Source organism: Alosa sapidissima, chromosome 17 (genome assembly GCF_018492685.1).
Source record: "Alosa sapidissima isolate fAloSap1 chromosome 17, fAloSap1.pri, whole genome shotgun sequence".
NCBI lineage: Eukaryota > Metazoa > Chordata > Actinopteri > Clupeiformes > Clupeidae > Alosa > Alosa sapidissima.
Genome location: NC_055973.1, coordinates 12,391,705 through 12,419,687, shown reverse-complemented (window position 1 = coordinate 12,419,687; position 27,983 = coordinate 12,391,705). Strand labels below are relative to the sequence as shown.

Genomic DNA, 27,983 nt, shown 5'->3' with positions numbered 1-27,983 from the left:
AGATCAACCATTCCATTCCAAATAATGATTCTAGAACTGACACCCTAAGCCAGCTTGGAGCCTAGTCAAAGATTTCCATATTAAACCTCCTCTGGGCAGGGAGGCCCTTGAATAATCGTAAGCCACTTGGATTTTCAGAACTTTGCCTGAAGAAAGGCTTACCAGTGCTTCACAAATTAGCTGACATTTGTATAATAGGCTACCGGTAAATATGACTTGTGTTCTTACCCTAGCAACTGTGAATATGAGAGGAAATAATTAACCTCTTCTGCTCAATGAAACATCTTACTTCCCATCTGAAAGTTACGGGGGAGTGGTGGCAATACGAGAAGTCATTTACCTCCCTGTCAGTTTCAGTACTGTTGTCAGTGCCAGTCTGAACAGCATGTCTTTCCTAAACACTCTTCGACAGTGGGATCAGGCTGTGGCGTGTGTTGACCAAGGGGATGTTGAGACTGCCCTGAGGACATTTCTAGACATCAACGAGAAGAACTCCAAAATCTCCTTTAACATTGGCTGCCTTCAGCTGGCTAACAACAATTTTGAGGCTGCTGAGAAGGTTTGTTCCTCTTTCAGTTTGAACACAATTCAGTAATTAAAGCTTTTTAAAATCAAGCAAAGTGAGTGCCATTTTGCTATCGAGTCAAATAATGAGCTTTCCCAATAATTATTCAGTTTGTTTTCAAGGGTTTTCTTTGTCAAAGGTCTGTTTCTAATAAGACCTCACAGTGACTGATAAAACATATGTGAGAAAAGGAAGTAAAAGTAAGAGACCAATGTAATTCCTTTTCACAGCGGAACTTTTTTATGTTTGTTCTCTCTCACAGGCTTTTGACTGCAGTATTGGCAAGGATGAACATTTAGCTGTTGCTTTTTTCCAAAGAGGAATTACATTTTTAAAAAAGGAAAAGTATGTCTGGATTTTCCCTTATTTGGTGATTATGCAAAAAGTTGACTTTGTAGGAAAGATTACATCATCTCATAAGTGTGACCCACAACATAGTTCCTTGTTTGTTAGCTAATTTGACTTTGTCATTGTGGTATCTCAGTGTTTGACCAATAATGTGTTTTTTGTGTATGCAGTTTTGAAGAAGCTCTTGCAGACTTCAATAATGCCTTCAGAGAGTTAAGAGGAAATAATCTGATTGATTATAAACTCCTTGGCCTAAGATATAAACTCTATGCCTCTGAGGTAAGCAAGAAAGGATCACTGACATCACATTGCAGTGCACAAGATTTTTTGAAAAGCAGGATTTTTCTATTTAGTGTCCTTTAGGTATCCACACATGTCTTGAATGGGTAGAATTTCCTGTTTTTATATATATTGCAATCAAAACTGTCCAACATATTTCTATACATCTTACCTAGTCCACACACATTCCATGGATGCAGAATATTCTTAACAAATGTTAAGAAATACGTTAATCATAAAGAAATCACATTCTTGATGCATCCCTGTTACTTTAGGTCCTACATAACATGGCTTTAGCCCAAGCTCACCAAGGGGAATGGGACAAAGCCCAAGAAAGTCTCCTCAAAGCATTGGCCCTGAAGCCCAAGTTCAGACATGTGGACCTTGCCCTGGAAGCCATTCTGGTCAGAGCTCACTCCTGTCCTGTTTATCCATAGCTATTATTCATTTTTGTTCCTGATCTGTATTTGTTCCACATCTAGATTACGTGGCTATAGGGTCAAGGACAAGGTCATTATGACATCAGGTGTCCTGACACCTGTGTTGTCCAGGTGGTTAACAGCGATGCATAAAGACACATGTCATACTTGTCATTTCAAAGTAGTCAGTTGTCGTTGTCAATATAGATGGCATTTAATTGCACATCTTGAAATTCCCACCAATAATGCCAGTTTTAAGTGGTTTTATGGTTATATATTCTTTCTGCTATGTCTCTGATATGAGAAAAAGTGTGAAGGGTATGCTGCATATAGATGCAAAATAATCGTTACCTTCTTTTGTACAGAAACAGAAGCTCTTTGATCTAGTTGAAATACGACAGGGTCTGCTGTTCCACCCCAATAAACACTATGTGGCCGAACTACAGGAGAAAGACTACCTGGGGAAGGCCAAGGTATCGGCAGACTTTTTCATGCTGTCATTCATTCTGAATGGTTTATTTTCCAATGTGATATACAGTATATACAATAAATCATTTCTCAAAGTTGTATTTGAACTGTACTTAACTACTTGTTTGCACTGCTCTCTAGTTCTGTTGGAATGCTGAAATGGAATCCCAGTGTTTGTCCTGTGAAGCACCACTCACTCACAGTGTCTCATTGTCTGGAGATGAGTCTGATGCCCCTTACAAATTCTGCGAGAGCAATAACCCCACATAACCCTGTTTCCTCAGGTTGTGGCCTCAGTCGTTCACAAAGATGAATTCTCTGGCTTTGCTGCTCTGCAACCACAGGTTTGCAACTCCCCAATTATCTCATTAGAAATGAAAGAAGACGAAAATACGAGAATCCGCTCAGAACAGTCTGTTGTAAACACTGTAGAAATGATTATAAGGCCCTCTTTGTCTGACAGGCTGAAGACGTCCCAGCCACTCCGAAAGCCCCGGAGATCCTAAGGTAGAACCAGCACATGGTTGTATGAACTATCCCTTCCCCCTCAGTTATCTGTGACTAACTTTACAAATATTAACTACGTTAGATCTGTATGCATACTTTCAGCTTTGTTGGTGGAACCTTTTAGATGTTTCAGTTGACTTCTAAATGTCTGCAACAAAAATGTGATCCATTTGGTGATGATGTTATTGACCCTTTGGTCTCGGTCTTCCCAGAGCCCTGAAAGGAGAGCCTCACACAGTCCTGTACGAGTTCTCCCCCGAGACCAGTGACGAGCTGGCAGTGTTGCCAGGCAACATCGTCTTTGTCTTGCAGAAGGGAGATGACAACTGGGCCTCTGTCATCTTTAATGAGAGGGTGAGCACGTTTGCATGTCTGGTGGCTGGCCATGCCGGGGTCAGTAACGAATTTACAGCTTCTTTCAGACGCTTTGGTGCATTTCTCAAATCATCATTAACGGTTGCACAACAGTAAGTGCATTTTTCAAAACAATTTATGCAAACTGCATCACATAGTGGATTATTTGCTCAAAATGCTTAGATTATTCCTAAAGTTCCCGTGTCACTGTTGTGAACAAGATAGTCAAAATTATCAGCAATGTTGTCAATATAACAGGGCTGCTCTTTTTTGCCATATATCAATTTCAACAGTAAACATTACACATTATGTGGGAGATTGTAAATCAATTCATATATACTGTATACTTTCACAGTATTGTTTACTGCAGTTTGTTTCCAGACCATGGCATTCATTGCTATACAGGAAAAAAAGACAAGACTGTTTTACTATACTGTTCATTCCAAAAAAGTGTAATAGAAATGGCAAAATTATACTTGACAGTTAACATATGACAACTGGTTAAACACTTTTTTCACTGGTTTACAGGAAAACCTATCCATAGATTCCAACATGCAGTCTATTTGTTTATTTAATTGTCTTAATGTCATTGCAGTATTCTGGCTCAGTAGAGATTAAATAGATAGAGCAGTGCAGACACATCCAATGTCATATGTCATGGCCTACAGCAGACTGTAATCCAATTACATTAAACATGGGATTTCATGGATTTTTCTTTTTCAGAGGGGACTTGTTCCTTATAATTACCTTGAGCCCTTGGACCTTTCATCTAAGCAGGGACAGGTAACGTTTACTTTACTGGTGGCATATCATGTGATCTGCACACCCTGTCACATTTGCTTTCCGAACTGTGGTATGTATTTAGTCTATGGATTGTTTTTCCTTTAGCAATCTCTCTTGTCCAGAAATATATAAAAACATATGCTGTAATAAAATATTACAGCTATTTTAAAACAACAAATATACAACATCCTATACCATATGTGCATGTGCTACAAGGATTGTCCTGTTATGATTTTGTTTGTTTGATATTATTATAGAATGGAGGAAATGAGATCCCAGCTCCACCATTCAAAGAGCCCCCGATCAGGCCTGTGAGACATTCAGGTGAGATAGACAGGACACCAGACCTGTGGGACATTCATGTGAGATAGACAGGACAAGAGTGTATATGTACTGCAGTCTTTATATTTAAGAGATACATGAGTACAAGATGACACATAACTATGTATGTATATGAATGAACTGTTTCTACTAAACAAATCAAATTATGAAAATAATGGAATTCTTCATTTTGACAGCACTGTCTGACTGCCCTGATGATGTATATGTAAATGAGGTACGAATGTGTGACGGAATATGATTTTTGTTCTTCAATATTAGATATGCTGTTTACTTTGTGAGCTCCTCTCCTAATTACCTCATGTTGTCATAGGCTGAGTGGTCACAGGAACTCCTTGGGTGCATTGTAAAGGTCCACTTCCTGTACACTGTGGTGATCAGAGCAATGCCTGGAATTCCCTATGAGGCCATGCTGCAGAAAATCAGCAACAAGTTCAACCTGCCCGCCTCCGCACTTTCTCTCAGGCAAGGCATGCATACTTAATAAACCAAACATTATGAGTAACTTGGCCTGTAAAGACTGACTTCTATTCACTAGGCTGTCTTTAGCTTAAGCAGGAGCTTTTGTCTTGATTAACATACACTAACTCATTGAAAATGGTATCAATACATGTAAAATAACTAGAAAATGCAAGATACTTTAGCAATGTGATACTCCTTGTAAAAGATAGTATCTAAGTTCAGATTACATACTCTTACATTATAAAAACACTCATACTTTTTTCCTTCAGCTATGTGAGATCTGGTGAAAGAGTGACCATTGGGGAGTCAGAGATGACGATGGTGTGGCACTGCATGCGCAGTGGCCGTCTGACATTGTGGTGTGCCCAGTCTGAGGTATAGTAGCTAGGGCAATGCATCGCTATTTGCAGGGATCATTAAAGCCATCACCATACCAACTCTAATTTCTATTCACTGTCAATGTATTTTCACTAAAATGTTGCATAATGTGTTACTGATAGCTTCTTTTGTCACTGCAAAATGCTACACTTAATACTTACATGACATCAAAAACACTGACATGCAGTACTGCAGTGCGATGTGAGATGTAGTCTATGTGAGTATATGTGTCTGAAGGAGAAACATGTCTCTCAAAGGACCCAAAGGTGGAGCCACCCAAACAGCAGGCTCTGGCTCTGTACTCTTACGAGGCCTCCAGTCCAGAGGATCTCGAGTTCTCCCAAGGCGATCTCATCACAATCCTCTCCAAAGGTAATTTCTGTATAGTTATGTATTTAAAAAAATAGTTAATTTCTACATAATACTAAACTTTAATTATACTTTCGACTCATTAAACATTTCAGTGCCTGAGTGGGTATGTCTGAATAGCTGAATTATATTTTACATTTAAAGTCTCTGACTTGACTTTTTTTGGCAGTTAACACAGACTGGCTTGAAGGACAGTGTAAAGGAAAGATTGGCATCTTCCCTGCATCTTTTGTACAAAGTCTTCACAAAGATTAACATTGGTGCTTTAATCTTTTTGTATGTCTGAACAGTCATCATTCATCCTATTGATCCCTCTTTAGTAATTTGTGATTTAAAGCCACCTCTCCATAAAATAGACTTCATTACTCTTGTTTGTAATTTTCATCTGGTTACAAACCTTGTTTCTTTATCAATTCAGTATTTGTCCTTTTTATTATTTGAAGGCGGCCTACATATTCAGTTTTGAAGCAATTATTTATTGTTTTACTAACATTTTCGAAAGACGCATAACAGTGCAGTGTAAACATATGACCGTTTTTTTTTAAATATATTGTTAAATAATGATTACTGATGAATATTTCATATATATCTGTCAATTAATAAATGTTTATTAATTTATCATGGATCATTCTTTGATTGATATATACATTAATATTGACAGCAACAGCAAAAAGTGAAAAAAAACAAAAAAAACAAAACTGTGATTCTGGAAGATGAGCATAATTTAAACAGGCCTTTGTTCCTGGCACATAATGCTACTGTTGTACACATGCCACGGTTTACTTATGTCCTCCAGAATCTTGGGTTTGTTGTGAAAAGGGCCAATATTTTGGCGGTGCGTTGTTCCGTTCAGCATGAATAGTTAGCATTGTCCTCGCCCTCCTCCTCGTAAGCGATGGCGATGCCTTTGCGTCCCTCCACAGCCTTAACCACCGGCGTCTGGCCCAGCCGCGGCTCCAGGCCCTGCCAGCTCCGGCCCGACAGGAAGGCGGCTGCCAAACAGCAGACAGCAGGGATTAGCCCCAGACATGCCAGCACAAGTGGTCTCTCTCTCCACTCAGACGGGCCCAAAAACAACAGCAGGCTGTCTCTCCCTGCCCTCTCACAGTTTACCAGACAACACGTTGAACCTCCACAAGTGTTTGAGCGTAACAAACACAAACATCAGTATTGTAATTTATTATAAAGATTAGTTAAGTGTGATATTGAGATTTTATTATATGTACTGTTGTTAAACATACATATTTCTAATAATGGATAGGGTATTTTAAATTATAATACAAAACATACATTTTAGAAAGTAAAAGTAGAGAAAACTGTTTTGATGTATGTGGCATGCAAGCTGTGTGCTCCCCACCTGCTTTGTTGGCATTGGCTACTGTCATGGATTGGTTCCTGGGTACGAGGGAGGACGGCGAAGACTCTGCCTTGGCCTGCTCTGAGTCCTGTAGGCCTGTGGCTCTCAACGACCCCGTGATCAGAGACACATCTGTAACAGTCTCCTCGTTGGCATCAGGGAGATCCACATGACTGCAACCACCTACAAAAGAGGCCAAGATTAACCTCAGAATCATATCAAATGCCACATGATGAAGGGACATTAGCCTTTTTAAGGCATTATACACTAACGGTCAAAATTTGGGGTCACTTAGAAATTTCCATTCCACTACATTATAGACAGAATACCAGCTGAGATCAGTTGCATTGTTTTTTTTTAATCAGGGCAGCAGTTTTCAGATTACATTATGTGCTTACATAATTGCAAAAGGGTTGTGAAAGAAATGGCTGATCTTTAATATCTAAATTGCCCATTATTAGCAACCATTCATCCAATGTTGCAAAGGCACATTTTGTTTGCTAATCTGATATCATTTTAAAAGGCTAATTGAGAAAACATTGGACAACCCTTTTGCAATTATGTAAGCACCTAATGTAATCTGAAAACTGCTACCCTGATTAAAAAAATCAATGCAACTGATCTCAACTGGTATTCTGTCAATAATGGAATGGAATGGCAATTTCTAAGTTACCCCAAACTTTTGACCGGTAGTGTATATTACTTATAAATGTAATGAAGCGGAAAGGGGCACAGTTATATCATCTAATAAGTGCACCAGGTGTACATAAACACTTTAATGTGCACTTCATCACAGAAGACCTGACAGGCCTATGACAGGGAGCCGTAATGAACATTACTGCCATCTACATGTCAGATTGTTCACTGCAACCCATCGAGGCAAAATATCACTCTTCTAACATATCAAGAAAAAAAAGAAAACATAGGGAACAGATCAGTGATAGATACATCACCGCTTAGAAACAGAACTTTATACCCGGCAACAGATCTCTGAAGTCTGTGAAATACTCTCCGGTCCATTCCCGGTTGCTGTTGCAGGCCATCTCCATCTCGAAAGGTGTGACCACCGGGCGGTAGAACTCACTGGAGTCCAGTAGGGAGTTCTCAGGGCAGGCCACCAGCACGTATATGTCTATCTCCAGGAAATTAGCCAGCTTGGCAACATTCAGCTTCCCCATGGCAAACATGTAGCTCTTCTTGCCTGCCCTGCGAATGCTCTCTTTCAGTCGATCAATGATGGCAAGGTAACTCGCCACCCCTAGTGTGCCAACCAGGATACCCACCACGCCGGCGTCTTTGGCTCGCTCGATTGCATAGTAGCGCTTCATCAGGGCTTTGTTGACGTTGACGGACTCAGCCCGACCTATTGACGTCTCAGGGTCAAAGGAGCTGAAAGGGCAGCGGTTCCACGTCATTATGAAGTTGGTGAGTGTGGCACCTTCCTGGCCAACATAGAACATACAGTAATCCTCTACTCTCACACCCTCTTCCAGGCAAAAGCGCCGGCCAAATTTCTGCACCACTTTGCTGTCTGTCCCTGGTGCTGGACCATTGCAGTCAGATTCTGATGGTGAGCCTTGCGCCTGTTCATGACTCTGACAGTGATCCATCACAAGAGTGGAGGCAACAATGTTGGGATATGTCTCCTTTAATAACTTCACCAGTGCATCTATAGAGAAAATGAACCAGACAAAGACACAGGTGTCTTATTTGTTAAAAACACCATACAAAAAACATACCCCTGTGTGACCGAGATGACTCCACAGGACCATACCTAAGAAAAGCAACGACTCACCTATGGCATGTGAATAGATGACATCATACAATATGACCACATGACTCTGAGAGTCTGGATAAAGTTCCTTGAAGGAAAGGGCACACTGCTGAGGGTCAATGGGCTGCCTCCCAAAGACATACATGAGAGGAAGCCGCTTGGACGGACTGAGACATGTTCTCCCATAATGCACTATACAGTCTGCGCCGATATGCTCTGCAGCAACCTCATCAACACAGCAACTGAAAGAAAAGGATACATTAGAGAGAAAGTTGAGTTGTGATGCTTTATTACATGATAATGTCCAAGCAGACTGTACATCCAAATGGATGATGGTGTACTTTACCTGCCATATGAGGTGTCACCTAAGATGTAGGTTTTAGCTTCTGAATTATTCTCTATTTCAGCCGAGATTGGAATGGAATCGACCAGGAGATCATCGGGAAATTGCAGGGCAACCTGTTGAAAATTACAGAATTTATATTGCACTGACTACTGAAAAGTCAGCTCTGGAAAAAAAAACAGCTTTGAGTGGCACAAATAATCTATGCTGTTATTAAACATTTCTGACAGTGGCCATCTCAGTTCTTTATGACTAAAAAGCCACTGAGTAATACTATAATACCAGATACAAAGTGTATAAACCATATCCTGTCTACATACCTTCTTGAACTGGTTATCGTTGATGAAATGACAGGTCTCCTTGATTTGGTAAAGCTCTTCCCAGCTTCCAGCAGGACGGTCTGTTCTGATCGAGGCTACATCCACACAGCGCTGAATGACCAGCTCGCTGTTAGTGCTGAAAGCGTCTGTCATGACGTCTACGGGATTACAAGGTAAATTCAATTAGATAGATAGATACTTTATTGATCCCCAAGGGGAAACTCAAGATCCCAGTAGCTTATGACACCACACAGAACAACATAAACACGATGATAAAGAAAACCAATCCACATGACTATTTGTATGCTTTTAGGTTTCAAAATGACATCGAAAGTGTTGGTTTGCATTCATTATCCTACATTAAGCATGGTAGCAGCCTGATATATTTGATATAACTTCATAATTTGTTTGAAAATAACTTCACCATTTAGCTCAACCTACTATCCTTAATGTATAATTTGTAGCTTATTTTTTGTTCTACTGACAGGAATGTTTACCTACTCAATGTACTAGCTCTGGCTGGGTTCACTAATGAAGTAGAAGCTAGTAGTAACGTCAACTGACAGTGTGGTGTGCCCTGCGAATAGGTAACTTGTAACTTCATTCCACCTCAAATGACCAGAAACCACATAGCATTGACAACATAAAACAGTACAAAATGAGCATAATGAACTATTGCATAAATGTCACAATTGACAGTTTGTAAAACGTACCAGGATAATAGAAGAGGTAACATGTTAGAGCCCACGTGAAATGTGTACTACAGACCGTTTCGCCCAGCACTTCCTGTTTACTTCTTCTTGTATTTGTTTCAAGTATGTCGCCATCTGCTGTTCTGGAGGAATTGTACCCCACCCATTGATTGCAAGTACCCAAGTATTTCTTTTTCTTTAGGTACGCATCATTGAAACAAATGGTTAGATGGATTGTATATGTTTTACGTAAAATAGTTTTAACAAACGTGTTAAATATATTCTTAGTAAAAATATTAAAACTAAATTGTTCATTAAGTTATGTGCAGTCATTATCAAGTTAAATAACAGAAATCTACTGACACAATTTGAGCATTTTATATCCAATGTAACAGTTTTATTACCCATGAAAACCAAATGGTCCATTTGCTGTCATGCAGTTTGTCATCACTTGGTCACAATTTCAGCATCCAGTAGAAAAAGTATTTTCATGAAACCGTATCAAGATATTAACATTCTCTTTAACATTTATAACGGATGTCTCACAAGACTGTTTGAAAATGTTTAGTATCTTAGTGTAATGCAGAATGTCTAGAAATATAAAAAAATATTCAATATACTAAATCTTTTGTTGGCACCTGAGGAAGTCCCCTTGTCATATTTACAAAACCTATAAAATCTAAAGTTTCAAAGGTACAGGGTCTTCATGCATAGTTGTACATTTGGTCATACAGTGCCTCTTCCTGCAGGTCATTAGTATGTCCAAGGCAGTGTTTTTATTGGACATTAGTATGTCCAAGGCAAGTTCAATACGCAATCTTCCAGGTTATACTTTATTCTAAAAACACTTATAAAAAAATAATTTGTGTCAAGTGGCCAAAAGGTTCCTTCCTTCACTGTTCATGTTCACTTAGACTGAGTGAAGATATTCAAATTGACTTCAGTTAAAAGTGGTAAGTCTAAGATAATTTCACTTTTGGTACTATTGATTCTCTAAAACATCAGGTGTGTACGTGAAGTCAAGAGCAGACAAATAGATAAAATGCCTCGCCAACCTCACAAAGCATCCCTTTTAAAAACAGCAAACAACAACAACAGTTTGTGCGATTCTACAGTTTGTGCGATTTTTGTCCACATTCTCATTGTGCCGAGACCATCTTTAATTGAGTCCATTCAGATGTGACTGTCCAGTGGTTCATCGTTCTGATCTACATCCATATCCGATAGAATCCCAGAACCACAGTGAGACAGGTGAAGACAGAACCTGTAATGAGGGAAAGCTTAGTTTCAGGCAAACCAGTAACAGAGCCACATCTAAACCTCGCAGCCTAAATTAAGCCCCCTGCCAGTACGAGATGGTTGATGCTTGCACTGTCACTGCAGGTGTTATGCTTTATGTCCGCTCAACAAAAACAAAGTATTTTATCTAATACATCTGGGCAGACCTCTAATGCATCAGCTGTAGGACAGGGTAGGACCTCAGGGTAGGACCTGTGGTGCCAAAAGACAAAAAGTTACCTGCGAGGTATTTTATGGTGTCCAGTTTGTGTGATTCTAGCAGGGTCTTCAGGCCAGCTACCTCTGTGTCAATCTTCATGTTAATCTGAGTGACATGGCGCTCATTTTCTGCATTCTGGAAATTATGAAATGTTATCATCATAAACAAGTACAGTAACAAATATGATCTCTTCTGCGCATTGGTATTAACTGATTCACTCATGATTATCAAATCACCTTTAAACAGCCCATTTAACCCATTAATAACCATGTAATTAATTTAGCTGTACCATCTCCATCATTTCATTCCGTGCTTCCAGAAGCTTCTTTCCGTGCTCTGCTTTCTATGACAGATGAAATCAATTGATCAGAACATAAACATAGTACAAATATCAGTGAATTACTATTACTTGTTTGATATTCTGTTAAGATCTGAAATGATCAGATATTTTGTGCTAAGAATGTTTTATAACACAACAATATTAATCCATATAATTATAATGTCAGACATACCATCTCTTTCATTCTGCTCTTCTCTACATTCATATCCATGATTGCGTCAGATCGGACTTTGTTCATCACATCCTGTGGTTGGGAAGTTGACAGTTCAGTTGTTAACAGTAAAGCAAAAGACATTATTTGATAACAGTGGCATGCTTCCTAGTACTGTATGGGAAGCACTGAAACTGAAATATGGTTTCTCTGAGAAATTATGCCATAACTCTCATATATGTAGTTAAACACTTACAGCTAGTTGCATCTTCAGCTGCAGTAGCTCTATTTTCACTTTCTGTGGGAAGACGTATGGGTGAGATTAGCACATCAAAGACAGAAGTCAATATATACAAGTGCTTTCTTTTAGATTAAAGTTCAAAGCACTGCACAGCACATATGGATCGAAGTCAGATGGTCTATTATGGTTTCATGACACAGTCAGTACTATGTGCATTTAACCTACAGCAGCACTCACTTACCTCATTCTCTGACAGCAGAGCAGAGAATTCACTCTTCTCCAGGATGATCATGTCCTTTTTCACAGCGACAATGTGAGACATCACTCGCTGCAACATAATTTCCTTATAAACAAAAACAAAAAAGAATCACATAATATGCCATACCTGTTTAGTCAGTATCCTTGTGTAATTTCATTCAAATAACTATTTTGGAAACCTTACAGGATGAAGAATCAGAAAATCTTTGATTCCAAATTTTTCCAAGGCCATTGGATTTTCAAAATGGGGACATTTAATTACTAATTTCTCAATCTCACATCTCCAAGATTACCTTGGATTGAATTTCCAGCAGTCAAATTGTAATATTGGGTGGCAAAATCCAATGGTACTAATGTCAAATAGATGTACAGTAGATGATCATTAACCTATGTCTGGGTTGTTGTTTTAGCTTTTACTACAAAATAACTGCCTCAATGTTGTTTTTTTGTGTGTGTGGTGTGAAGGGTTGCCGGTAGGGGGAAATGAAGATGTACCCCACACACACACTCATGAGCAGCACACACAGAAGCAAACATAGTGAACTGGACTAGTGGTTGCAGCTCCAACTTCCAAGACGTGTTTAACACATTTCCAAGCTTTTGTTGACAAAACTTTACAGTTACAGTTGACACTTTACTTTACAGATACAAGGAAGTTTATTGTCACATGCATATAGTTACTGGAAGTAAGAAATGCAGTGAAATTATGTCTGGTGTCAGCATACAAATTCACCTTGTTCTTGCCCCATCTGAAATGACTTCTCTACTTTTGCTGCCTCCATCCTTTCTGTATTTGTTGTGTAAAAAAACGTTGTATATGATGGCACTGAAGTCTTAAGTTAGTGAATTGGCTAACAGTGTTAGTTGGTAACCAAATAGCTGCGTAGGCTACGTGCATTCTCTTTCCTGCTGATTTGCGTTCAGTAGCCAAGTGCGTAATATTGCAAAAGTTGAAAAAATAAATGTGTTTATTGTAGCCTACAGAAAATAAATAGCCTATCATACTGTCAGTTAATTGCCTACAGTGCAGTGAAGAGTTTGGAGAGTAAAGTTATAGGGCAACTTGAAGTTTTAGGAAAATAATTTACGAACCAGAACATAAAGACCATGAAGCTTCTATTTCTTGCAGCTGTTAAAACACCCGCTAGATAGTTTAAATACCCACCAACATTCGTTTTTGCAGTACAGATTATTTCTAAAAGTTATTTGTCTACTACTGGCTGATTTATCAAACGAGTGCTTTCTCGTTCGTCCTCCGCAAACTACAGGTGTTTCGGTAGAGAGCCATTGAATAAGCAATGACAAGCAATTTCTGTAACACCTTTTGTGACATTCAGCAATTATCTCCTCATTTAATGTGAGTTCCTTCGGACAATAGGCCTACGTTCTACTCTACGTGCAGTTGTCCTCCATCTCAGTTGCATCCGTTTTCTAATTTTGAAGGTTCTAAAACATTATTATGGTTCACTGAATCCTTCTCGTTTTCTTTCATTTGTCCAGCTAACTTTTCCATTGAACCTAGCCATTTATGATGGATTACACACTCGACATTCTGAAATGTCCTGCACGATCAAGGCCAAATTAAGTTATCACGCAGTCACTGTGTCAGCAGCATGAGTGCTGACGGTGACGGTGCGTTTCTGATGTCAGATTATTATGTAGGCTAGCCTACTAGACTGTTCTCATGTTGCAGCGCTTTACTTATATGAAGTAGCATTAATCAATATGAGGGGCAGAGGGGGATAAATGTTGTCCCCCCCGACGATAAAAATAATTTAGCAGAGGTAGGGATAGGAAAACCAGAGGGGGGGAAATCCTCACCACCTCCCCCCCTACAAATCGCACCCTGCCCGTAGCACACACAGATTTTCAAGCCTCTGGGCTATATGGCATTGGACCTTACGAAACACGACCAAACTGACATAACTTTAATGACTGATCGAGTAAACCATGATGAGGGAGGCATAAGGAAATGCATGATTAAACCATAGACTGTATAAAAGGATTAAATGGTCATTCACCTGCTGCGTTTTGGTTACCATGTCTGCATACATGGTGTCCATGTTGGCATTGGTTGTCTTCACCATAACTGAGACAATAGCTTCAGACTGCTCCGTGCTGAATCCTGTCAGTAAACAACAGACACCAACAACCGATCAGCCATCCTTCCCAGGTATTGATACAGCAGCCTGACTGATTCAAACCCAAAAGAATTGGAAATCTTACCATTCCCTTCCAGGAGACGCACTATGGCATGTGTGTCAAAGAAGAGCTTCCTGCTGCCAGACTTCACCATATCTGTTTTTCTCACGTCATACTGTAGAAATGTCATGGATGTGCTGAGCTCTTTAACAAGATAAGGAAAAAAAATATATATATATATATATATTAGAAAGTCAAGTGCATGTGAGCCACATTCAATGTATAATATGTATGTAGCATCACACTAGTGTTCATTCAACGGGTGTAAACAATCTAATTTCAACAGGTAGGCCAACAGAAGGACATTGCCGTTTTTACATGAATTAAGTCAGATACACATGCAGAAAGTGCACGAGGATATATGGAATGTCAGCACTCTAAAAAAAGGGGGAAATAAACAGGTACCTCTGACTAACAACTTGGTGCGTTTCAGAAGGACCGGGTCCTTCCCAACGTTTAGAAACGTCGGGGTTTGAGATGTATTGTTAGCAAATATATAACCAACGTGCATCTTCTGCTTCCCTCTGATGCATAACATCTTGCAGACTCGAGATGATATACGCCAGGGCGGTAAGTCTGCAGTCAACGAAAGCTTTTGAAACCATCGGAGATATAGACGTCGAAGGACTTCCAAAGGTTGTTGAACGGTAGGGCTGACAAGTCTGTCTTGCCCTAAGACAGAGGAGTCGACGAAAGAACGTCCCGTCTTTCCACGCTGAGTACAGCCTTTCCCAAAGTCAAAAAGTTGTGGAGCAGATCTGCTCCCACAAGAACCTATCACGTTATGAGGAAACCGGAGGAGCATTTCTCAGATATGTGTGTAAAATGTAGGCTACACACAACAGTCAACTTCCGTGCATGCGCTGTCAAAAACTTCCCGTTACAGTACACAAACGTAGTGACGTAGTGAGTACATGTACGCCGTAGGGCTCTTTAAAGGGACACTTCACCGATTAGCATAAGCTTTGTATCAGTAGAAACGCAGTATTTTCGAATGACCGTGCTAATTCCCTCCCTCATGTCCCCCTGAGACGAGAGATATCTATATTTTTTGTCTGGAAAAAGCCCTCCGATGAGCAAAAAATCATAATTTTGTGTCATCAGACGATTTTTTGGGCAGAGGCTGGAGACTAGCCTGGCTCCGCCCTCCTACGTAGGCCTACTTCCGCTCAATTTTAATAGACCCTTATTAGACATTCTCTGATAGACCTCTGAAGTTCGCCTACAAAAAAGCTGCCATCTTTGACATCCGGTATCTGGCGATTTTACCTATGGGAAAATAACATGGGGATTTTCAATCATCGTACCTGTTAAACTCTCGCGGGGATGAAAAAGTCTGAAATGCAGATGTTTTCCTGAACACACTTTTGTCCTCTGCCTTCGAGTGGATACTGTGATCTCCAGTACGTGAAGGCGGCACACTTAGATTTTTGCTAGGCTACCCCAGAGCTAACTTGCAATGCAACTTGCCATAGTTAGCTTCAATTAACAACCGGATCTCCTTATGGGCAAAAATGTCCGTTTTGGTTCTTTTTTGTAGGCGAACTTCAGAGGTCTATTTCCCTTCAGTACGTAGTCTGGGTCAGCGTGGCTGAGAACGATGACTATGAGGTCGTGCGAAGACGAAACCGAAACTTATTGTGATAAACAGAAGTAGCAACGCCTGCAAACGTAAAAAAAATGCTGTTGGAAAAATGCAGAATTTTTTTTTTTAAGTATATTTTTTGGGCTTTTTATGCCTTTAATCAGATAGGATAGTGGAGATTGACAGGAAGTGAGTGGGAGAGAGAGTCGGGGTGGGAAGGAAAGGACCACGGGGCGGGAATCGAACCCGGGGCGCCGGCGTACAGTGCAGGTGCCCTCAGCCAGTCGCGCCACTGCTGGGGCCGCAGAAATGTATTTAAAGCAAAGGTAGACTCACATTGTTTCCTAACTGTTGATGCTGTTTTTTGTCAGTTTGTAAAGTTTAGGCAAAGTAGGAAGTACATTAGGGATCTCTGATCAATATTTGGTAAGGCTGGAGCAATGATTTCAAAGTTAGTGCCCGTCACGATGCAAGTGTTCCAAACGTTTCCCTATCGAGAACTGCCTGTACACTCTCTGTACAAATGAAATGTACGTACGAGAGTCTGGATATTTCCAAGGTAGGAGACTATATCTCCAGTTCCGCATGCTTTCAACCCGCCCATAAGGGGTGGGCTTGCTTTTACTGCTTATGGGGTGTGACCATAGACAGTAAAAGAAATAGATAAACAGACTCTGTTGTTTTCAATGGGAGGGCACTGACACAAATTCAAACGTTTTTTCAGTTGGCCTCCCATCGTACTGAGCAGACTAAAACTTAACTTTGTGACATTGCCATCCAACTGAATCTTGTAACTCATCTGATAGATGGTTCACACAGAAATTCTTCTCACACTTCCTTCGCATTCAAAGTCATCAAAGTTAAACATTTATTTATTTATTATTATTAACATCATCATCACAATTGATATCAAGTATATCAAGTATATCAAGTGTTCATGTTGAAACTACCTGACATGAACATCTTCAAACACAGTCAATGGTAAAACAAACAAAAAAAGTTATAATCTTCTTTCCGCTTTTCCGACCTACTGTCAATCCATCGAAAACCTCTTGAATGATTTTTTTTAGGCCTCTGTAATGCTTTACATTAACATACTGTACTGTACAATGGTCTTGTAAGCTACATAGCTTTTCCATTGGTTTTGCTCATGAGTTTCCGTGCTGGGTAGACTTCAGGCTGGACTGAGCTTCTTATCCAAACAATACATCTCGCTATCTCGCTAAGGTACAACAGAAATACGCAGGCATAATTACGTCAAAGTTAGCTTCCCTACAACCGGACATGCTAAATATTCTTCTTACGGGAACCCAACGTTATGTACGAGGTAGTTGAGCCTGTTTTGCCTTGTACTGGAAGATCTGAAGATCTGGTGTGTATCCAGGACCCCCCTATCCATTTGTGGCACAAAAGTATGGTGCTCTACATACTGCCATTTCCTCAGCCAATTTCGCAAGAGGATTGACACCACCAGTCCGCCGCAGCTCGAGCCGGCCCGGGCTCTTCCTACTAACTGATAGGCAGGTCTTGCTGCAGGCCTCCTCCTCAATCATCCTCAACTGTTCATCGCTTGCTGTACCTGTATACAGGTAGTCACAGCATCGGATTCGCACACCAGATCTTCAGAATCCCCATTTGCCATATCAGTTTCAAAATCCACCATCATCCTTACTTATCAGCTTTCTCTGCAGAGCAACAGCATAGCATGTTAGCTTAGCTCAAAAGAAAGATTCTTAAAAGAAGACACTTTCTAAATTCTCGGAGTGAGGTCACACCCCAATAGACAGTAAAAGAAACTGAGAGATGTAGTCTCCAGCCTCTGCCTAAAAAATCCTCCGATGACCCAAAATTATGATTTTTGCGTCATCTGAAGATTTTTTACAGACAGAAAATACATATATCTCTCGTCTCAGGTGGACATGAGGGAGGGGAAGCACAGACATTCGAAAATACTACTGGGTTTCTACTGATACAAAGCTTAATGCTAATCGGTGAAGTGTCCCTTTAAAGTTACTTTTCTCGCAAACCGTTCACCACAGTGACTAGCAGCCACCATCGTTTAAAAGCTGAGAAAAGGTTCTTTCTTGTGATGTGATACATGTGATGTCTGTGAGATGAGTAGGTTATTTTACGAGTAGTTCAACAGACAAGAATGGGTGAATTTGGACGTGCGCTGTCACTTTCTCCACTGCTTAAAAGACTTAAAATGCTTAAAATCGCTATGAGTTGGACGCAAAGCAAGGATTGAAAGAAGGGGGCACCAATAAGGCCAAATGGGCTTGTGAACCTCTGATTTTCAAAGGGCCATCACACCCAAAGCAAGGGGCAACGACGATCATGGCCGTTGTGGCTGCCGTGAAATTCCAACCCTGGTCTCACCTAAGGAAGTGGTATAAATAGAGAAAAGCAGGGGCCCTAATACTGATCCCTGAGACACACCTGTGGTGAGGTCATGAGACTTTGATACCTGTCCCTGCCAAGACACGCTGAAAGAACGACCTTTAAGGTAAGATTCAAACCAAGAACTTTCCCAGAAATTCCCAGTTCAGATCGTGTAGAAAGGAGAATGTTTTTGGTTTTAAAGCCCTAGCTATCTGGCCACCTGTGGCCCGGACTACTGTACCAAATTGTACTACTCATCTATCATATCATATCTTGACAGTACTTAATTTAAAGTTGCCCTGCCACACGTATTTCATTACTTTGTGGTAATGTCTGAAGTTCTACCATGGACTCTGTAACATTTTTTGTGGAAAACATGCCTTGGTTACCTTGTTTCAAGCCATTCTAGCGTGGTATTGAAAGCCTGCATAAAGACTCAGCTCGATTTGCACCAGTTCTCATTAATATTCAACGAGCTAAGCTGCTTGACTCTGATTGGCTAACAGCTAGTAGGTTTCCTCCATAACATGAGTGCTAGCATTGTCCAAATGTGCATAAATAAATCCTGCTAGGCTAGCGAGTTCATTAAACCTGTAGCACTTCCTTGAGTTGACAATAACGTTTTACTTACGGGCACTGGTCGTAGACTGCTGCGATGGTAGCCTACTGCTCCAGGCTTCAACAGCAACCTTTTTGCAAAGCCTATAGCAATGTTCCAAAAAAATAAACTGAAGCCATGATCCTCAAATCTGGGTTCTTGGGCAAAATGCATTGTTGAAGTTCTATTCGTGCATAGCCCGTTGACATTCAGCCATCCTTGCATAGGCCTACTAAAACAGTCACAAAGCTAAACGAATTTTGTGGGCATGGTCTCAACTGGGCAGCTCATGAATAGTAATGAGCTCATCAATTCCACGTCAATCTGAAGAGCTTTTGCAATTGGCCTAATTTCTCTGCTTTTTCTTTTCAGTGGCTGGAGCTGACTAAGGAGGTAGCTGTTTATTTTCACATTCACAACATAGCACAAACACATATAGACCTAAAATGTTAAAATGCAAGTAAAAACGGTTTTGTGTGGCAGGGCACCTTTAACATTCTTAGTCACTTTCTTAGCTGGAACGTCAATAAACCACACTGGCCTACTGGTTAGCGCTTCGGACTTGAAACCGGAGGGTTGCCGGTTCGAACCCTGACTAGTAGACACGGCTGAAGTGCCCTTGAGCAAGGCACCTAACCCCCTCACTGCTCCCCGAGCGCCGCTGTTGTTGCAGGCAGCTTATACGGTAACTGGCTGGACTGTTTACTTTGCCTCTGGAGTTAACGTAACCGCCCCCTTCTCTTGCTCTTGCTCCTTGTTGGTGCCCCCCACCCAATCCCAATCCTCCCCCAACTTTTTTATGCAGCCCTTGCCACTTAATCTACTAAACCCCTCTTCTACTGCACTTTTTACCCCCCCACCCCCCCCATTTACCCCCCCCATTAATGCACAAATAGGCTGACACCAGACATAATTTCACTGCATTTCTTACTTCCAGTAACTATATGCATGTGACAATAAACTTCCTTGTATCCTTGCAGGTGTGTTCAGCTGATGATTTAGCCTCCGATACCTGGCCGCAGATTCGTCTGTTTAACTGAAGTTCAAATAGACATGTTTGTGATGCTGCACTTTGTTGTTTAATAAAGCTTTACAACACGATGTGTCGGCGTTGAAAGTGTCAGGTTGTCTGTAGTAGGCTAGGCTACATGCGCTGGACCATGAATATGCCACCAAATAAATAAAACTAAATAAACTCCACGTGGGTCTCGAACCACTACTAAATTAAACTACTTGCATGATAACGTGACATTAACCTGCTTGCGCCACTAACCAGGCTGACACTTTGGCTGACACTGGCGAAATTGGCCATACTTATTTACTAGGCCTACAAGTGAAAGGTCACCTACAGTATATGTTGTAGTATGTTATTGTGTTTGTAGCAGGTTAACACAGTAGATCAAAGTAACTGGCTACTGTGTTATCTTGCTACATTGCCCAAGCCATTTAGACCTTTAAAGTATAGCCTAGGCTTAGTTTTTACATTTCACTGACTGCTGAGGCTGCCCGCGGCCACCTATCTTCAGCCTAAATTGAGGAAGCATTGCTGGTCTATACATTTAAAAAACTGAATGGCGAGGATTGAACCCATAGGCTAGTCTAAAAAAGCATTGTCAACGCATCAACCTGTTGAGCCGCAACTTATCACTTGATAAGAAATAAATTATTAAAATAAGGCCTATATATAAAAATCCAATACATCTCAAACCTATGTTAACATGTCAAAACATGAACGTAAATAGCCTAGGCCTGCGTGTATCTTGTGATATTTGATATTACATTTCTTTTGTGATATGTAAAATTTTGTGTAAAATGAAGACATAGACTTCTCCTGCACATTGTGCGTTTCAATGCGTGTTTCACATTCGTTGTCAGGTTAATATGCAGATTATAGTTCTAGTTTTGTCATTCGAGTTCAAATCTCATAGTTGAACTTTTTTTTGTTTTTTTTTTGCTGGCGTTCATAATAAGACAGTTCAAGTAGAGGCGGCCACAGCAGCAATCATAGGCTACTTTGGGCAACACTGCAAGATAACACAGTAGCCAGTCACCATAATCCGCTGTGTTAACCTGCTAAAAACAATAACCAGAGGTGGAAAGTAACGAAATACATTTACTCACGTTACTGTATTGAGTAGTTTTTCCTGTGTATTTTGTATTTTTTAAGTAGTTTATAAAATCGGTATTTTACTTGATTACATTTTGAGTGAAGTATTATACTTCGCTACATCAAAAATCCCATCCATTACTTGAGTAAAAAAAAAGACGAAATACAGAAATAATGAAAACAGAAAGGGAGAAAAAAAAATCGCGCCCTAAACCACTAGCCTAGTGATAATGATCAGCATGTAGCCTACAACAGAATATGAATCAAGCTGGCGCCATGCAGTCTTTCTGAAAGTAATGGAGACTGGATCACGGAATGCATCAGATTAGCCTAACCTATGAAAGTGTATTTTCCGCTATTCCAATCGGTTGTCTCAGTTGTTTTAGCACTAATGATTGCGGAGATATTTAAGCAAACACCATGGGATTTCGTGTTTTGACGTTTGTGCTCACCTTTCTTTGGAAACAAGTTTATTAGCAGTTGTTTCCCCTCATTTTGATGTCTCTCTTTTTCCCTGTTTTGGCCTTTGTTTTTAGTAACCTGACTTGGCTTTCTTGGAGAAATACATTGCACCAGCAGCAAAACAATTAGCGGTCCACTACTAGCGATGCTCGACTAAATAAACAAAAGATAGACTACCTTATGAATCGTGCAGGCGCAGGCAGACTACACCATTTAGCTCTTTAGCAAGGGAGAGTGAGAGTGACCTTACACAGTTTTCACTATGTTTTGTATACAAAATCCAGTCAGTCAAACTTTAACAAAACACATTTCGTCTGACATTCATTTTGACATTTAATTTGGATGTTAAAATATTCAGGTAAAATAAATATATGGTGGAAATAAGTATTGAACGCTTATTTTTTTTCCCAGTAATTAGCCTAAACTTCCAGTGAGTCTATTCGAAATTTTCACCACACATTATATTAACACAGATATAAAAAATCCAAACATAAGAGTTTTGTGTATTAAAGTGGAATGACGTGCCTACTGAAATGTCTTCAATACTTGGTGGAAAAGCCTTTGTTTGTAAAGACAGCTTCAAGACATTTCCTGTATGACAAAACTTATTGGTCGCAGTATCAGGTCTGATTTTGGCCCATTGTTCTAAACAGATTTCAGGGGTCCCTCTTGTGAATCCTGATCTTTAGTTACTTCCAGAACTATTTAATTGAATTGGCTGCCTTCAAGTCTTTCTGGAGCTTTCTCCGAGTGGTCCTTGGCTCTTGGAATTGACTATCCTTCTGACTCCCTGGTCAATTGTAATATTGTTAATTACTAATCAGTGACACTTCCCAGCGAAATTGGTAATACTAGGCCTACTAGTAAATGAGGTCACCTAGTATGTTATTGTCAGAGGTGGAAAAAGTACGAAAATATTGTACTCAAGTAAAAGTACCAATACCTTGATGAAATATTACTTAAGTACAAGTTAAAATACCGATCTGAAAATGTACTCAAGTAAAAGTAAAAAGTAGTTCATTTAAAATGTACTTTAAGTAAAAGTTACTTAGTTACTTTTTTTTTTTTGGGGGGGGGGGGGGGGGGGTACCAGAACAACCAGTTTTACCAAAGACTTTCTAATGAGGAGATACAGCACTCAAAAAATCCTCCATAGTAATGCATGGGTTTAGTTTGTAACGCCAATATGGCAGTTGTCTACACATCATATGTCTACACATATCACAACCCTTCCGCAGCAAAACGTCGACATGTGAATACATTGAGCAAATCATGTGGTGTGTTGTAAAATACATTGAGCCAATCATGTGGTGTGCTGTGAAGACATTGTGCCAATCATCTGTTGTGATCTCGCTGCTGGAGCAAGATTGGTGTCATGAAGCCTTACGCACACGCACACGCAAGTGCCCAAAAAGTGTTGCAATATGGCCGCCGAGTGGAGGTCCTTGTCTGAAAAGGACGTTGAGAAATGGAGATCTATGTGAAAAATCACCGGAGTTCCCCTTTAAGTTTGAGCAGTAGTTGATTTTCAAAGTTAGTTGCACTCATCCTTGGGTCGCTTTGCAGTGAACAGTAATCCAGGCACAACTGAAAAGCCCCTCACAGGCAGCTGTGGCAGGCAGGCAGGCCAATATTGAGTTGCAGAGAGTTTTTTTAATATTTGGAAACGAGCAGAAGGTTCAGCAGATTAAAGGGCGTCGTACTGGGGGGGAAAGTGGGAAGTATAGGGCCCCAATGGAGGAGAGGGCCCGTGAAAAGTGGAATACAGGGGGCACAACATTTTCACCAGGCATTAGTAATAACTCAGGTAATCCACACATAAAAAATCCTAACAACTCCATAAGTAGAGTCATGTAATGAAGTGGAATAACACAGGGGAACAACCTTATTGTTGCAAAACATATCAATGAAACTGGTTACAGATGCATTTCAAAACATCAGAATCTTCCAGTAAGCAGCATGGGAGCCATTATCTGCAAGTGGAAGAAACATCACTGCATCATCAACTGGCCATGCACAGGATCTCCTCGTAATATTTCTAATTGACAATAACATACTAGGTGACCTCATTTACTAGTAGGCCTAGTATTACCAATTTCGCTGGGAAGTGTCACTGATTAGTGGCGCAAGCATGTTGGTGTCAGGTTATCATGCAAACAGTTTAATTTAGTAGTGGTTCGAGACCCATGTGGAATTTATTTAGTTGTATTTATTTGATAGCATTCATGGTCCAGTGCATGTAGCGCATGTGTAAACAACAAAATGGAGCATCACAAACCTTTCTATTTGAACTTCAGTTAAACAGACGAATCTGCGGCCAGGTATCGGAGGCTAAATCATCAGCTGAACACATCTGCAAAAGAAGGGGGCGGTTCCGTTAACTCCAGAGGTAAAGTAGGCTAAACAGTCCAGCCAGTTAACATGAAAGCCAGTTACCGTATAACACTGGGATTAGTGTGTGCTTTACCTCACTGTGTGTTTACTGTGTGCTGAGTGTGTTTCACTAATTCACGGATTGGGAGAAATGCAGAGACCAAATTTCCCTCACGGGATCAAAAGAGTATATACCCAGGGGGCAAAACACCCGTTTTTTACGAAATCAGACATGGGCTGCTGTAAAAGGTTGTCATATAAAAATGAAATCTATGATGTCTGAGGATCACAACCTGGGTGGACAACCCGGTCAACAAGCTGCTGGAAACTTGTAGGATGTGTTCAAAGTATGCATGTCCCCCCGCAAAAAAATACGCTTTTGAAGCTCTTTGCAGTTCCCTATGGCAGCTAGCAGCCGCGATCAAATGCCATCATCCATAACTGCTTTCATATCTCTGCTATATATCATTTTAGTTGTGAAATCTACAGCCCTACCAACACAACGGGAATACAGCTTTCAAACGATATCTTGATTGTACAAGCAGTATGAAATATAGTTGTGATTATGTAACGTTACATTGAAAGACTTTGAACTTCTGTTGCTAATTATCCATGTTTCTCCACTAGCACTAGTTCTAGCTTAGCCTGCTGCAAAGAAAATAGTTTTGATTGATCAAATAGTTTTACGTATACTACTTACCGAAAAGGTGATCTTGTAAAACAGTCCATAAATAAGATATCAGTCGGTTCTGTCTTTGTATCCTTGCACTTTTACTATGCACAAACTTAGTCCACAAACACAAAGTCTTCTGCAGTGGTGCACGATTATGTTAACGCTACTTCCTGTATTGTTGAAAATCCCATGTAAAATAGGCTAGGCTACTTGGATTTTCATTTCACCACTAGAAGGCAATAAATAACCACTTATTGCTGCTGTGGACTGCAAAGACATCGGCAGCGATAAAATATCGAGAAGCTGGCGAAATCAAGGTTGAGAAATTTCATGGTAGCCTAAGTGCTTTTCAATTTTCATTATAAAACAATTACAACCCAAAACAGAAAAACTTGGGACGTTGTGTAAAATGTGAATAAAAACAGAATGTAATAATCTGCAAATCTCTTAAACTCATATTTACTTGAAAAAAGGACACAGACAGCATATCAAATGTTGAAAATGACAAATTTGACTATTTCATGAAATATATATTTTAATTTTGAATTTGATACCAACATGTTTCAAAAAAAGTTGGGACAGGGATAACAAAATGCTGGAAAAGGTGTGTAATGATAAAGAAAACAAAAGGAGGAATGTTTCAAAACTAATTAGGGTAACTGGCAACATGATTGGGTATGAAAAAGAGCATCCCAGCAGGGTCTCTTAGAAGTAAAGATGTACGGGTATTCATCACACAAATGATAAAACAATGCCATTTTAATGCTGCTTAAGATGAAATTGTGAAGTATTTGGGGGGTCCATCATCTACAGGACAAGGGAAGGAGCTGAAAAACACATTGGATGGTCGTGGTCTTCTGGACCTCAGATGGCACTGCATCAACACCAGACCTGTTTCTACACCTGTCATTGTAAAATTCTAACAACCAAAATTGTATTGAGACACAATACAGAAAATACCACCGTCTTATCTGGGCCTGAGCTTGTTTAAAATGAACTGAGGTAACATGGAAAAAGGTCCTGTGGTTAGACCAATCAACATTTGCCATTGTTTTTGGAAATCATGGACTCATCTGGGCTAAAGAGGAGAGGGCCTATCCATGTATCCAACCTATCCAACTTGTTTTAGTGCTCAGTTCGAAACCCAACATCTATGACTGTGTGGAGGAGCATTAGTGCCTACAGCATGGGCATCTTGCACATTTGGCAAAGCACAATCAATTCTGAAAGATGTATACAGGTTTTGAGCAACATATACTGCCATATCTATTCTAGAGAAGACCTTGAATATTTCAGGAAAACAATGGCCAAATGAATTCTGCACATATTTAAATAGTATTTCTCCATAGAGAAAGAGTCCAGGTGCTAAAATGGCCTGTCTGCAGTTCAGATTTGTCAAATTAGGTGCATAATGGAATGGAAAGCATGACTAAGAATACCCCATACTGTTGAGCAACTGAAATCGTGTAGTAATGACTGTTTGCTAGAGTTCATTCTCAAAACTCTAGCAAATAGTCTCCTCAGTTCCTAAACATTTACAGAATTTTGTTAGATGAAGAGGTGAAGCAGTACAGTGATAAACATGCTCCCGTCCCAACTTTTTTTGAAACATGTTGCTGGCATCAAATTCAAAATGAACATATATTTTCCATGAAATAGTCCAAATTTTCATTTTCAACATTATGTTGTCTGTGTCCTTTTTGCTGCTAAATATGGGTTTACGAGACTTGTATATTATCACATTTAGTTTTTATTTGCATTTTGCACAACGTCCCAACTTTTTCTGTTTTGGGGTTGTATTTCAAGTCGCTATTAATATGAATACTATAATAATGATGAATCGCTTGGGCAGTAAAAAATCAGAAATTTTGGATGGTCTCTGGATGAGGGCCAAGCATTTTCAATTCCATCTACACAGCCTGCCTGGCCTGTGTCAATGGCCATGGCAATATCATGTGGTTGTGTTAAGGGTTGTCAGAAGAGCTGCTCCTGTGCAAAGAGGGCAATTCCATGCTACATAGGATGCCTTTGCCAGGGGCCTGAAGAAGAGCAGCAGCTCTGTTGAGGGGGACCTGGACAGGGTGAACCAGCTGAACCACTTCTACAACAGGTTTGACTGCCCTGCTCCAGCTCCAATGGCAGTGGTCTGTCCACCACCCCCTGCTGACTCAGACATTGCTCTTGTTTGCGTGCCTGCCCTACCCCCACCTCCCAGTCTCTCCAGCTCTGCATCCCAGTGACACCCAACAACCTAAGCCACCATCACCTCACGCCCTGCCCCCACCTGACGCCTCCTTGCCTGTGCCTGTTGAGGTGTCCACGACTCTGGCATCCTTGACAGGGACATCAAGGAGGTGGTCATTCCCCAGCCCCCATGCACCCCCACACCCCCTCAATACCAGTGCAACACTCACCTCCACATCACAGGCTATCGTACCCCCACCATCACTGGATATTGCACCCCTCCCCCACATATCGATCACGAACAATGAGGTGACAATGACTTCAGTCAACAGCAATCACACACAGATCCCAGATGCACCCCTCCCCCTCCCCACACCCCCCATCATCACAGCAGATCAAGTAAGAGTTCAACTAAAGAAACCCCAAGAAGGCCTGACAGACTGTGTCCAAGGCTACTCAAGGCCTGTGCTGCTGAACTGGGGAAGCCACTGAAGCACATCTTTAACTTGAGTCTACGCCTCGGACAAGTTCCAACACTGTGAAAGACATCAAGACATCACTTCATTTCTCAAGTGCTTTTAACACCATCCAACCCCTCAGACTAGGAGACAAGCTATTGCAGATGGGTGTGGATGCTCACCTGGTAACCTGGTACAGATTACCTGACCAGTCCTGTTCACCCTGTACACATCTGACTTCTGCTACAACACAGAGTCATGCCACATACAGAAGTTTTCTGACGCAGGTCTAAGCCCACTCTTCTACCAGTCTCCATTGATGGGGTCAATATGGAGGTGGTAAGCACCTACAAGTATCTGGGTCTCCACCTGGACAATAAACTGGACTGGTCAGCCAACACGGACACACTCTACAAGAAAGGGTAGAGCAGGCTGTACTTCCTGAGGAGGCTGCGGTCCTTCAATGTGTGCAGCAAGCTCCTCAGGATGTTCTACCAGTCTGTTGTTGCCAGCGTCCTCTTCTATGCAGTGGTATGCTAGGGAGGAAGCACAAAGAAGAAGGATGCGGGGCGACTTGACAGGCTGGTAAGGAAAGCTGGCTCTGTAGTGGGAGCTGAACGAGTGCATCACTTCAATATCTGACAAAATGACCCTGAACACTGATCAACATCTTGGACAATGAGTGTCATCCACTACACAGCACTATTGTAAAGC

General features: G+C 40.7%; 3 protein-coding genes across 4 annotated transcripts; 1 reads left to right on the top strand and 2 right to left on the bottom strand.

The window, feature by feature from the left end:
* The first annotated feature begins 341 nt into the window (after nucleotides 1–341).
* ncf2 (neutrophil cytosolic factor 2) lies at nucleotides 342–5,889 on the top strand. Its single transcript, XM_042068805.1, has 15 exons — nucleotides 342–559; nucleotides 828–910; nucleotides 1,084–1,192; nucleotides 1,468–1,596; nucleotides 1,977–2,084; nucleotides 2,364–2,423; nucleotides 2,543–2,586; nucleotides 2,799–2,940; nucleotides 3,664–3,723; nucleotides 3,981–4,047; nucleotides 4,242–4,279; nucleotides 4,376–4,527; nucleotides 4,794–4,899; nucleotides 5,160–5,274; nucleotides 5,441–5,889. Exons 1-15 carry the CDS (start codon nucleotides 386–388, stop codon nucleotides 5,524–5,526), a joined length of 1,473 nt encoding a protein of 490 aa, XP_041924739.1. The 5' UTR covers nucleotides 342–385; the 3' UTR covers nucleotides 5,527–5,889.
* Nucleotides 5,858–9,933, bottom strand: dph2 (diphthamide biosynthesis 2). Of its 2 annotated transcripts, XM_042068804.1 has the most exons (8): nucleotides 9,779–9,933; nucleotides 9,563–9,642; nucleotides 9,066–9,223; nucleotides 8,749–8,861; nucleotides 8,424–8,644; nucleotides 7,605–8,297; nucleotides 6,629–6,811; nucleotides 5,858–6,263 (listed from the first exon to the last, which is right to left on the bottom strand). In XM_042068804.1, the coding sequence occupies exons 3-8, from the start codon at nucleotides 9,216–9,218 to the stop codon at nucleotides 6,121–6,123; spliced, it is 1,506 nt and encodes a 501-aa protein (XP_041924738.1). In that variant the 5' UTR covers nucleotides 9,219–9,223; nucleotides 9,563–9,642; nucleotides 9,779–9,933; the 3' UTR covers nucleotides 5,858–6,120. The 2 variants fall into 2 exon arrangements, with proteins under 2 accessions (XP_041924738.1, XP_041924737.1); XM_042068803.1 differs by lacking the exon at nucleotides 9,563–9,642 and having other exon boundaries at nucleotides 9,779–9,931.
* A 199-nt stretch (nucleotides 9,934–10,132) lies between these two features.
* mcur1 (mitochondrial calcium uniporter regulator 1) lies at nucleotides 10,133–15,544 on the bottom strand. The gene is made up of 9 exons (XM_042068807.1): nucleotides 14,853–15,544; nucleotides 14,472–14,591; nucleotides 14,267–14,370; nucleotides 12,229–12,330; nucleotides 12,003–12,044; nucleotides 11,768–11,839; nucleotides 11,545–11,598; nucleotides 11,276–11,390; nucleotides 10,133–11,021 (listed from the first exon to the last, which is right to left on the bottom strand). The coding sequence occupies exons 1-9, from the start codon at nucleotides 15,250–15,252 to the stop codon at nucleotides 10,966–10,968; spliced, it is 1,065 nt and encodes a 354-aa protein (XP_041924741.1). The 5' UTR covers nucleotides 15,253–15,544; the 3' UTR covers nucleotides 10,133–10,965.
* Between the last annotated feature and the right edge of the window lie 12,439 nt (nucleotides 15,545–27,983).

Coding starts and splice junctions, on each gene's coding strand:
- ncf2 (XM_042068805.1), top strand. CDS start 386: ATGTCTTTCCTAAACACTCTTCGACAGTGGGATCAGGCTGTGGCGTGT. Junction 2,587..2,798: donor AAAGCCCCGGAGATCCTAAG/GTAGAACCAGCA, acceptor CGGTCTTCCCAG/AGCCCTGAAAGGAGAGCCTC. Junction 2,941..3,663: donor CTGTCATCTTTAATGAGAGG/GTGAGCACGTTT, acceptor TTTCTTTTTCAG/AGGGGACTTGTTCCTTATAA.
- dph2 (XM_042068804.1), bottom strand. CDS start 9,218: ATGACAGACGCTTTCAGCACTAACAGCGAGCTGGTCATTCAGCGCTGT. Junction 8,298..8,423: donor CATCTATTCACATGCCATAG/GTGAGTCGTTGC, acceptor TTTTCTCTATAG/ATGCACTGGTGAAGTTATTA. Junction 6,264..6,628: donor AGCCAATGCCAACAAAGCAG/GTGGGGAGCACA, acceptor GCTGTTTGGCAG/CCGCCTTCCTGTCGGGCCGG.
- mcur1 (XM_042068807.1), bottom strand. CDS start 15,252: ATGCTCCTCCGGTTTCCTCATAACGTGATAGGTTCTTGTGGGAGCAGA. Junction 14,592..14,852: donor CACCAAGTTGTTAGTCAGAG/GTACCTGTTTAT, acceptor ATCTTGTTAAAG/AGCTCAGCACATCCATGACA. Junction 11,022..11,275: donor CACCATAAAATACCTCGCAG/GTAACTTTTTGT, acceptor CCCTCATTACAG/GTTCTGTCTTCACCTGTCTC.